The sequence below is a fragment of the Vulpes lagopus genome, chromosome 15, assembly GCF_018345385.1.
Source record: "Vulpes lagopus strain Blue_001 chromosome 15, ASM1834538v1, whole genome shotgun sequence".
Classification (NCBI taxonomy): Eukaryota; Metazoa; Chordata; class Mammalia; order Carnivora; family Canidae; genus Vulpes; species Vulpes lagopus.
In genome coordinates this window covers 11,110,032-11,122,262 of record NC_054838.1, presented here as the reverse complement: position 1 = coordinate 11,122,262, position 12,231 = coordinate 11,110,032, and the positions used below count along the sequence as shown (strand labels likewise).

At 36.2% G+C, this 12,231-nt stretch overlaps 1 protein-coding gene across 24 annotated transcripts in view; it reads right to left on the bottom strand.

Annotated features, from left to right (window-relative positions):
• Positions 1–12,231, bottom strand: part of SOX6 (SRY-box transcription factor 6) — a 585,747-nt gene that overhangs the window by 20,927 nt on the left and 552,589 nt on the right. For 21 of the 24 annotated variants that reach the window (XM_041730048.1, XM_041730065.1, XM_041730058.1 and 18 more), the window contains one exon: positions 175–408. In XM_041730048.1, the coding sequence (XP_041585982.1) occupies positions 175–408 (234 nt within the window). The remainder of the gene's footprint in view (positions 1–174; positions 409–12,231) is intronic. The other 3 variants (XM_041730045.1, XM_041730047.1, XM_041730053.1) reach the window with 1 other exon arrangement.

The following is a 12,231-nucleotide window of genomic DNA, read 5'->3' as shown; positions in this document are numbered from 1 at the left end:
GGGGTGGGGGGACACAGGAGATGACCACAATGTCTCCCAAGGCAGCCTGCTGAGCTCCACCTGAGCTCTGCAAACCCCAGTCTCCCTTGGGTGTCAGAGTAGCCCCGGAGCCCCTGTGGTCCACTCTCCGGGCGCTCGCTGGGGGCGAGGGGCGGCATTTGAGACTGCACTCACCTAAGATTTTGCTAATGTTGGAGTTATGCATGTCGGGGAAGGCCTGAAGGATTTTCCTCCTCTCATCCTTCGCCCAGACCATGAAAGCATTCATTGGTCGCTTGATGTGAGGCTCGCTGCTGGCCCGGCTGCGGGCGTCCCTGTAGACTCGTGCTTCAGCCACAGTGGCACCTCCTGTTGGCCAACAATAATACTGCTGTAGTTTAGCTGCAGAGCCATTCATGGCTTTACCTCCTGTAATGTCAGGGCAGGAAGAACAAGACGGGTGCAAAGCATTATTATCTGGGTAAGGTAACACAGCTTGCCGCCTGGTTCAGCTGTTTTCCCGAGGCCCTTCTCGTCTGTTCAAGTGACCTCTTGGAAGAAGATGGTTTCAGATGACAAGGCTACAGGCCCTGCTGTCGGAGGTCTCCAAGACACATGGGGCCAAATTCACCTTGGATGTTTTTATACACCTGGTGCATTTTCACTACCGCTGGCTGCAGGTGGAGATTTGGCAATGCCTGGCATTATTTTACGCTAACCTCTCCTGTTGCGATTCTTCCCTTTAAAAGCAGGCTCTCACCTATCATTTTAGCCTCTTTTGTCCCAAACTGCAGCACTTCAAACTGCCTCTTTACCTCAAATAGAATTCTCTTTCACAATGTTACGCCTTGTCCAGTGGTCCTCTCGCTGCCCGGAAGCCCCATCTCCTACTTCTTCACTAAATCCCACTAAGCCCCACTCAGCTTTCAAGGCCTACCCAAACGTGGTATGTTTCACAGATTAATGAATTCAATAAAAATATTAATTGAGCAATGAATGACAATGAGTTAGGCATTATGCCAGGGGTTAGGGCACAACAGACCCTGCTTGTAAGGAGCGCCCAGATCAGAAGGGATACAGACCCCAGGCAATTATCACAAGAGTGTATGATAAGTGCTGTAATACCGAAGTATACAGGGCACCAGGATGGCATCAGACAAGACAGTCAGCTAATGCCTCTTAGGAGAGGCGATGTCTAAACTTTGTGGTGGATGATGAATAAAGATTAGCCCGTGAATAGGGGAGGGCTGTAAGGACAGATGGGAAGGGTAATTCAGGCCATAGGAACAGCATTTGCTATGATGCTCCCCAGGCTGCATTAATTCCCCTTTCTTTTATGCTACATGCTCCAAAGTAATAACTTGTTTATGTGACTATCTCTCACTAATCTTTCCAGTCCATCCCCAGGAATATGAAACTCCTAAAGTTGGTGTTTATGTTGTACTCATTCTTGTATCCCCAGGATTTCCCACATAATAGATATTCAATAAATATTTATTAAGTAAAAGATTGGTTTTCAACTTATATGCAAAACTACTAGACTAAAAGGCATTTATTTCAAGGGTCCTGATACATTTTTCTGCTGTTTTAGGGTAGTTCGTAAACATTCCCCAATGAAAGTATATCCAATTCTCTGATATTTTATCATTTCCAAAGAGGTGATTCTAACCAGTAACATACTAGATTAAAAGCTCTTTGAGAATATGGCAAGAACTGGTTCTTGTTCACTGCTGTATCCCTAGGTTCTAGTAAAGCACTAGGCATATAGAGTTTTAATTTGTAAACTATGTTAAATTAATGAATGATTGGATAAATGAGTGAATAAATGAATGAACATAGCTCTTGCTTGTTTTCATGAATCCTACCAACATGACACAAAGATGTATGCTTTGCAATGTGGCATCAACTAAATACCCCCCTATAGATGGAAAAACTTCTATAGCTAAATGTAAAGTGGTTGGACTGATGGCCTCAGCCAGGGTTTCTGCTGCATAAACAGGAAAGCCTACTCCCAAAAGTTTAGAAGCAAAATATACATTAAAACCAACATTTCTACTTTCTGGAAAAAGTAAAGCCTTTCAGCTCAGTGGAGTGATTATACAGGAACAACATGGCCCAATCAATCTCTGGCCCTTCCACTCTATTTCTAGATACCTTGATTAAGTAGAAATTTGTTTGTGTCAGAGCTCGTAATAAATTAGAACATTAAAGTGCACTATTATTTGACAAATATGATCATCATTTATAGCAAACAAAAGACAGGATAAAAGGGCCCAACTGACTAATATTATCAATTCTTTTCTATACATGAAAGAGGGCAGAAGGGCCACTATTTGAAGACCACGCAAAAATAATATATTTCATAAACAGCCCTTCTTTTAGGCCTACTAGACAGAATGATCCCTTACATGAAAAGTCTCAGATCCCAAGATGCATAACTAATCTGCTACCTTTTTGCCACCATACCCACAGTACATTAATTTCATTTAAAATGCACTGACCATACAGGATAAATTGATTTCACTTTATATGGGTTTGACAGCCATGTTTATTGTGCAGTGAAATGTAGTGTAGCTTCCAGCTGACAATATCCATCAACACAGGGCAATATGCTGACTGCTGGGCCAGATGAAGGCATACATTACTCTGGAAGTGAAACACTCATTCAGATACGACAGTGTCTTCTCCTGAGGATCACCATGGTAATTTATGATGCCCTCAGTGCCATTACTTTACAACTGACATGGATTCAGCAATTTATATACTTGCATGCATACACATAAAAGGAGACAGGCTGGTGGAGAATGTCAGATGCAAAAACATTTCAATATTATTCTAAGTTAACTACTATGCCACAGGTGATTAACATTTGAGATCCGCTTTTACTGTCATAGCTTTCTCTCCACCTCTAGCAAAACCAAATGGTCAGCTTCCATTTATTTATTCATTGAAAAGATGTATTTTATTGTGAATGGGAAATTTTACTATCCAACAGACTGACAGAAATCATGGTGGATTTTCAGACCCTGGTCTTAAGTAGATCTTCTACTCCATACCAACTGATTCTCCCAGATATGTCTTACACATGCCCCATCTCTCTCTCTCTCTCTCTCTCTCTCTCTCATTCCATACTTCAATCTTAACATATCCTTCTCACTCTCTTCTACCTTATTAAATTCTACTCTTTTCGAAGGGACAGACTCGGGTCTCACCCCACCAACTACCCTACATTGACCTTGCCCCTTTCTCCCATACTGCATATTGTCTACGTGACACTGACAATGAATTAATTACACATGAGATATCTAGGACTCACAACAAATGCTCCCATAAATTTGGAAATTCAAGCACAGTACAAAGTATAAAAATGTGAACTAAGAAATGGAAGATAGAAACACTTCAAGGCATGTGTGCATCCCTTTTTTTTTTTTTCTTGCCTCCTCTCCTCCCTTTTAAGGAAAGTCAAGTGAAAAATGAATGAGGACATCCTGACCTAACCTAGGAATATGATATCAATGAACCAAGATTTGAGAAGAGACTTATTCAGGGAGACCAACATTTGAAACTGCTTTTAAACCAGACTTGACATCTGATCAGAGTCAGAATTTTTAAAAAGTATTGAGGACACAAAACCAAAAGAATATTTAGAAAGTGTTCCTTAGCTTAGCTAAAGTTTGCTTCATGAAACAAAATGGTTAAGGAATTATTGTTGCATCAGAAGAAATACATGACTGGGTATGTGTGTATAAATTCAGAAATTTTAAAATGAAGATTGTATATTAGGTAAGCCTTTTAAACATATAAGGAAAATGTTATAGAATACTATAGAATTGTTTTCCAAAGGTGTGCGATTAGTCTGAATATTTGAAGCCTAAGATCCACTTTCTGTTACAATTAAAAGCTACATATCAAGTGTGATTTCATACTGCTTCCTTCATTTTTTAAAATAACACCAGGCTAAAAAATTGTAAAAAGCACTTCGTTCTAAAATAACCAATGCTCTTTGTCAGGATCCAGAATTGTCCTACAAAATGTCTCACAATTCTATGACATAGCCTCTTTTACTTTTAAGAGCAGAGGAATCATTTGTGAGTTCAGTGTTCACAAACTAGCTCCTCATGGAAAGCAGTTCGAAGAAGCCTAGACCCAAAGCTCTGCACCTAGAAACTACTGCTTTCAGGCTGACCTAAGTGTTTGTAATTACAAGCAATAGTCATCCTAAATGACACTAACTGAAAGGCCAGGAGGTCAACACTTCCACACTAGGCACCACAGGAAAGCACTGCACCCCAGGAATTCCTGCTCTCTTCAGCTTCCCCAGGGGGCTTGCTTTGATTAATTCATCCTTTGTCTTCTCATATCATAGTTTGGGTAAGGCAAACTTACAGTTAGACAAAGAAAGATAGTCTATGGGGAGAACATAGAAATTTCCAAGGCAAAGACTTCCTTAGAAATCTGTGATTTAAATGATTTAAAGAGAAGACAGAAAGTTGAGTTTTTCCAGGTGGGTTGGAAAGAAGGCTAGTGTAACCATCATAGACTATGGCAATGGTCCTGAACTAATCCTAGAGAGGCCCCCTTCCTGGGTAAATTCCAAGGGTTATGTGAGTGAATGAATAAGTGTTTGGTGTGTGTGTGTGTGTATACACACACACTCTCCCTAAGGAAGAACTTTGGCTAATTCTATAATGTGCCTAGTACTCATTTATTTATGCATTAATTCAGCAAATACTTCTGACGAATTTCAGATAGACCCAATATTTTGATTGGGTATAAAAAGAATGATAACACATGTGCCTTTTTAAAAAGGGATTTGGTCCAGTGAGGGAGACAGACACATAAATGGAAAATTACAGTGTAAGTCCCACAAAGGTAATTTAAAAATGCTCTGAAAGCAGAGAAGAGAAGCTACTGATGTTGTTGGAATGAACAAGGATGAATATCAGGGAGGCTTCGGAGATGCAGTGGTGCTTGAGCAGCATCTTAAAAGAAGAGGAAAAATTCACTAGCAGTTATAGATTTGAAAGTATTCCAGGCTAGAGAATTAGTGTGAATAAAGGCATAGAGTTAAAATGAAAGATTAGTAGGGTTTTGGTGAATAAAAGAAGCTGACTATGGCTTGGGTTTATAGAAAAAAATAGGAGAATACTAAGAGAAGAAATTAGAAACATAAGTAGGGGGCAGATTGCTAACTACCTTGAATGCCAAGCCAAGAAGTCTTTAAAATTTTTAAGTAGGATAGTGACATGAACAAATATATTCAAGGAGACATCAAAATGGAAACTAAATGAGAAATTCTCTCTGAATAGTCTCTATGATTACTAATGAACTGATAATAAATCTGTAATTTATAATCTGCAATGTAACAAGCTATGCAAGCAACCAGTAAAATATGACCTAGAGATAACAACAAGAGAAAGAAAAACTGAGATGACTCACATAATATAATTAGCAAACAAAAGCTTGAAAGTAACCATTAAAAACATATTCGAAACTTAAAAGATTATTGTAATGAATACATAGACAGGGTAGAGGGAACTCAGCAGGGAAATGAAACTAGAAAAGAAATGGAAATTCTAGAACTGAAAGGTATATTTGAGATGAAAATTCACTGATGAGGGGCACCTGGGTGGCTCGGTGGTTGAGCATCTGCCTTTGACTCAGGGCATGATCCTGGGGTCCTAGGATAGAGTCCTTCCTCAGGCTCACCATAGGAAGCCTGCTTCTCCCTCCACCTATGTCTCTGCCTCTCTCTCTGTGTCTCTCACAAATAAATAAATAAAACCTTTAAAAGAAAAGAAAATTCACTGATTGGATATCACAGAAGTTTGGAGTGCAGATAAAGGGTCAGTGAACTTGAAAATACATCGAAATAAATTAATTATCCCATCTCAAAAACAGAGAATAAAAAAAACTAAAATATCTCTCTCAAAAACAGAGAATAAAATAAACATAAACAGAGACTCAGCAATATGTAGAACAATATTAAGTCTCCTAAAATATATGTAATTGAAGTTCCAGAAAGAAAAGAGAGAATCATTACTGAAAAATATTTGTAGAAGCATTGGTTGAAAATTATCTGAATTTGGTGAGCATCATCAACAGGTTCAAGACATTCAGATAAATGCAGGCAGGGTAAAATCAAAGAAAAGCAAACCTAGACACTAGCCAAACTGCTGAAAACCAAAGACAAAGGGGAAATCCAGAGAAACAGGATACATTACATATAAGGTGACAATAATACAAATGATCGCTGATTATTCATAAGAAACAATGAAGGCTAGAAGACTATAGAACATCTTTAGAATGCTGAAATTAAGTCAATTCAGAGATTTACCTAGTGAGTATATGCTCCAAAAACAAATGTAAAATAGATTTTCAGATAAATAAAAGCTGACAAAATGTACTCCCTATAGACCCATACCACAAGACATACTCAAGAAAATTATTCAAGATGAGAAATAATATCTGACAGAAACTTAGATATACAAGAAGAAAGGAAGAGCATCAACAATGATAAATATATGACTTCAAAAAAAAGCCCAACTTTGTTTTCTTCTCTGGATTTCCTAATAAACAGCTGATTTTTAATCTTTTTAAAATACAAGGGGCTATTTGATATAAATTATAACACTGTATTGTGGGATTTATAACATATGAAGAGGTAAAACGTGGGAGAACAATAGCACATAAGCACAAAGGATAAGGGTAGTAAATGGAATTAAATTGTTAAAGATTGCTTTATTTTGTGAAAAGCAGTATAATTTTAACTATGGGAAGACTCAATTATGGATTTATAATAAATCACTAGAAACAACAACTAAACAAAATACAAAAAGGTAGAGCTGTAAAAAAAGGTAGAGCTGAGATGCCAATAGAATAATTCAAATGGAAGACTAGGAAAGGACTCAAAAGGAGATAGTAAAAAGATCAGTGGTTGCCATGGGTCAGGGAAAGAGGGATGAATAGGCAGGACATAGAGAATTTTTAGGGCAGTGAAAATACTCTGTATGATGCCAGAATGATGGATATATGTTACTTTACATTTGTTCAAATCCATAGAATGTACAATACCCAGAGCAAACACTAAGGTAAACTATGGACCTTGGGTAATTTTGATACGTCAGGGTAGATTATCCATTGAGTGGACCACTCTGATGGGGTGTGTTGATAATGGGAAAGGTTATGCATGTGTGGGGAAGGGAAATCCCTGTACCTTCCTCTCAATTTTACTGTGAATGGTACACTGCTATAAAGAAATAGAACCTTAATAACAATAGGATTCAACTGACTTAAAGGAAAGACAGAAGGCCGAAAACTGAGGGAACAAACAGAACACAAATAGCAAATTATGAGACTTAAGCCCATCAAATTCAATAATCACATTAAATATGAATAAAGTAAATAATCCAACTAAAATCAGAGATTTTCAGAATGAATAAAGGGTTGAAATCAATGAACTACAAAACAGATGCAGTAAAGACAATTTATAAAGCCAAGGGTTAGTAATTTAAAAAGATCAATAAAATGGATAAAGCCCTTGTTAGACTAATCAGCAAAGAGAGAAAACAAAAATCCCAGTATTCGGATTGAAAGAGAGGATTTTGCTTTAGATACTACTTGCATTAATAGGATAATAAAAGAATATTGTGAATAACTTAATTCCAATAGACTTGACAACTTAGATAAAATGAACAAGACACAAACTACTAAAATTCACTCAAGAATAAATAGAAAACCTAAATACTCTTATGGCTCATAAAGAAACTATATTTATAGCCAACATCCTTCTCATGAAGAAACCTCCAGTCCCAAATGGTTTTAATGATAATTCTTTCAAAAACGTTTAAGGAAAAATTAAAATAGTTTTATGCAAACTAAGAAAGTAGAGGTTGAAGGAAAATTCTCCAATTTTTTTTTTATGAGGTGGCATCAATACCCCGGCAAAGGATTTGAACATACATGCAAAAGTTCTTAATAAAATATTGGTAAATTAAAGCCAGCATTATGTTAAATAGATAATAAGTCATGACTAAGCAGGATTTCTCTCAGGAAAGTAAGTAATTTAACATCTGAAATCAGGCAAGGTAATCACCATATAACAAAACAAAGGAAAAAAACATGATCATCATTATAGAGTCAGACAATGGTTTTAAAAATTCAATACACACTCATGTTAAAAAATCCCAGGAAATTGGTAATAGAAGAGAACTTCCTCAGTCTGATAAAAAGCATTTAAGAAAAACCTGTAGGATATCATAAGTATTACTGAACTACTACTTTCCTAAAAATGAAGAATAAGGCAAGGGATGTTTACTCTCACCATTGCTTATCAACACTCTCCTGCAGTAAAGAAATAAAACATATGCTAATTAGAAAAGAATAAATAATGCTATTTGTATTCATAGATAATGTAATTGTTTTTTAATGAAAATCCTAAGGAATCTGCAAAATAATTATTAAAACTAGTAAGGGAATTTAGCAATATTGCAATATAAAATATAAAAATATAGAAATCAATTGTATTCCTATATATTAGCAGCAAACATTAGAAAATATTTTTTTAAGTTTACATTCATAATAGCATCAGAAAATAAAATACTTGGGAATAAATTAAACCAAAAAAATGTGCAAGACCTTTGCATAAAAACAATACATTTGTCAGTTAAATTAAAGAGGACCTAAGGGAATAGAGGAATATACCATGTTTACAGATCAGAAGAGTCCATATTATTAAAATGTTAATTCTTTCCAAATTTATCTATATATTCCACCCAATCCCAATTAAAAAATCTCCAAAAGACAATTTTGTTTTAGAAATTGGCAAGTTGATTTTAAAATTTTTATAAAACATAAAGCAGTAAGAACAGCCAAAACAAACTTAAAAACGTTGGAGGATTCAAAGTATTTGATTTCAAGATATGACATCTGTAAAAAACCAGAGTAAAAAAAAACAGCATGGTATTGGGACAAACATAGACAAACAGACCACTAGCATAGAATTCAAGAGTACAGAATTAAACCCCACATATATGGTCAATTGCAAATAAGGACTAAGGAAATGATAGTCTTTACAACAAATAGTGCAAAAACAAGTGGATAAGTATGTGGAAAAAGATAAACCTAGACCTCTTATGACATAGTACTCTCAACAATTAATTTGAAATGAATCATAACCAAACCAAAAACTCAATGAATATATAGGAGAATATTTTAGTGACCTTGGAGTAATCAAAGGTTCTTAGATATACCCTATAAAGCACTAAATATACAAGAAAAATGATAAGTTGAACTTTATCAAATTAAGACTCTGCTCATCAAAAGTTGTTTAAAAATGTCAAAGCACGGACTAGAAATATTCATTAAACACATATCTGACAAGAACTTATATCTAGAATATATGAAGAACTTCTACAGAAAAATAATCAAATTTTAAAATAGACAAAAGACATGACACTTTACAAAAGAAAATATAGTTATGGCCAATGAGCACATGAAAAGGTATTCCATATCACTAGTCATCAGGAAGATACAAATTAAAATCACAATAGATACCACTTCCCTCCCATTAGAATGACTTACAATACTAAACCTTGGGAAGGATATGGAGCAACTGGAACTCTAAAATATTGGCGGTGAAAGTATAAAATAGTGTAACCATTTTGTGAAACAGTTCAACAGTTTCTTAAAAAGTAAAACATATACTTACCAATAACTCAGCATTTTCACACTTAGGTACTTACTCAAAACAAATAAAAATTTTGTCCAGAAATAGATTTATAGAAGAATATCATAGCACTTTTATTCATAATAACCAAAAACTGAAAATAACTGGAGAATGGACAAATTGTGGCATAGCCATATAATGTGATACTATTCAAAATAAAATTGTTTTAACTCTTAGTTTAAAAAAAAAAAAGGCAAAAACGAAAGAATCAAAAGAAGATAGAAAAGCAATCAAACCAAAGTAATCTTTTCCTGAAAGTTTTTTTTCTCCGTGGACCTGAGTGCATGGCATTAAATTTAGGCTATTGTGAACTCAAAGAGTTGGTCTCATTTACGTTAATAATAATTTTTATTGTAGAAATATATTAAGGAGGGTAAAAAGGCTTCTTAATAAAAAGAGATATAAATATATACCATTGGGTTGCTTGGCAATCACAGTATTTTAGGCTACTTCAATCTATCAACAGAATAATTGATTTTCTCCTGTGGGATTCTGGAAAGAGTTACATGATACAGTTAATAGTCCCTTATTTGGGTTAATGGAAATAATGATAACAAATACATCAGAAACAAAAATGTAGAAGATGAAGGCATTTTACAAAGGGACTTGAAAAACTAGGAAAGATGGAAGGTATTAATTTCACCATGTTCATCCCACCAAATCTATCTTACTATTGTAGAAGTCTAATTCACTGTGTTGTAGGAATGGCTGACAGCTGTCTGTCTACGATTTTGAAAGTTCTACAAACTTTACATTCCTGCTTATGCCAGAAAGGGAACCGACTTTCATTATAAAAAGGCTGCTTGGAATTCACATTTGATTTCTTCTTACAAAAACAACAAAACAGAAAATAATTAGACTATTCTTGGGTGACTGGGTAGCTCAGTGGTTGAGCATCTGCCTTTGGCTCAGGTCATGATCCCAGGTCCTGGGACTGAGTCTCACATCCGGCTCCTGCATGGAGCCTGCTTCTCCCTCTGCCTATGTCTCTGGTTCTCTCTGTGTGTTTCTCATGAATAAATGCATAAAATCTTAAGAAAATAATAATTGGACTGTCCTTTTTGTTTACTTGACAGGAAAAGACATTCTATGGCTGAGCAAGAGTCTTAACCATTAGGAAAGTGATGTGTTCATCTTCTGAAAAGGGATACAGGGGTGAAGGCTATGGTTTGCCCTCTATGTCTTTTTTTTTTTTTTAAACTTTTTTTTTTTAAACTTTTATTTATTTATGATAGTCATCAGAGAGAGAGAGAGAGAGAGAGAGAGAGAGGCAGAGACAGAGGGAGAAGCAGGCTCCATGCACCGGGAGCCTGACGTGGGATTCGATCCCGGGTCTCCAGGATCACGCCCTGGGCCAAAGGCAGGCGCTAAACCGCTGCGCCACCCAGGGATCCCAGCCCTCTATGTCTTTTATATAAGATTAGCTAGGGAGGTTAGCAAAAAATTACCTATTCATGGTTGCCATGATTTAAAGAAGGCAAATGCAAAATATGGATACATCTTCTGAGCTCACAACTGGTGTAAGAATAGGAACCAGTGGTGAGGAACCAAAGGTGAACTGCCTGTGGTACTTTAAGGTGTTGATTCTTCATTTGTCCAATGTAGGGGAAGGACACAGGCAAATTTTCATTTCTCTGTTTTCATATTAAAGTTCTTTAATCACACTAAAAACAAATATCTTACCTACTTTGACTATAGAACTTTATAGCAAGAAATTCACTGAATAATCTAGATAGATAGATATTGTATACACATAAATAAAAAACTCCATTGGGCATTTTGGAAACAATCATTTCACTAGACTAGACTAGCCTGGAGGTCAATTTCCAGGACAGACATACCATGTGTGCCAAGTACTTTTATATACAATAATATTTACAAAGGGCTTTCAGGAAATACATTGTCTGAATCCTCTTTCCAATCCTTTGAAATTGGTAGAGGGATAGATGTTTTCGCCCCACTTTAGAGATGACAAAGACCAAGGCTCAGAGAGGTTGCATTAGCTTCCTCTGGAATAACCAGATGCCGGTATGCTGTTAGGAGCAGAGCCAGATCTACAACCTAGGTCTTCAGACTTGCCATTTGGTCCATTTGCCCTACACCAAAGCTATCCCGATTACTATTCCATGATCTGAAATAACTGAATTTCAAAGCTCACCATTCCTTGCCTGGAACATTACTCTTCCCCTGTGAGGATGCCATTTCTCTGCCACAGCTAAGCACAGTAGAGGAGCCCATTACCAGTTATGAAGTTCATGCCACTGTCTAATTGGTCTCTGAAATACTGCCCCACCAAAGAAGCAAGAACATGCAAAGAAAGCATGGAGGACTGAAATTACAGCAGGAATTAAAACGATGCTAAATTAATGCATTCCTTAGTTGCCGGATTATGAGCAAGTGTTATCGTGGGTAAGGTTTCTATTTTTTTCCTGTTGGAAACTCCATTCTCTTTAAAAGATCAACAAGAAGAACCAAAAGGGAATTCCCTAAGGTCAGCTCTGAGGAAACATAAACCTCTAATTCAA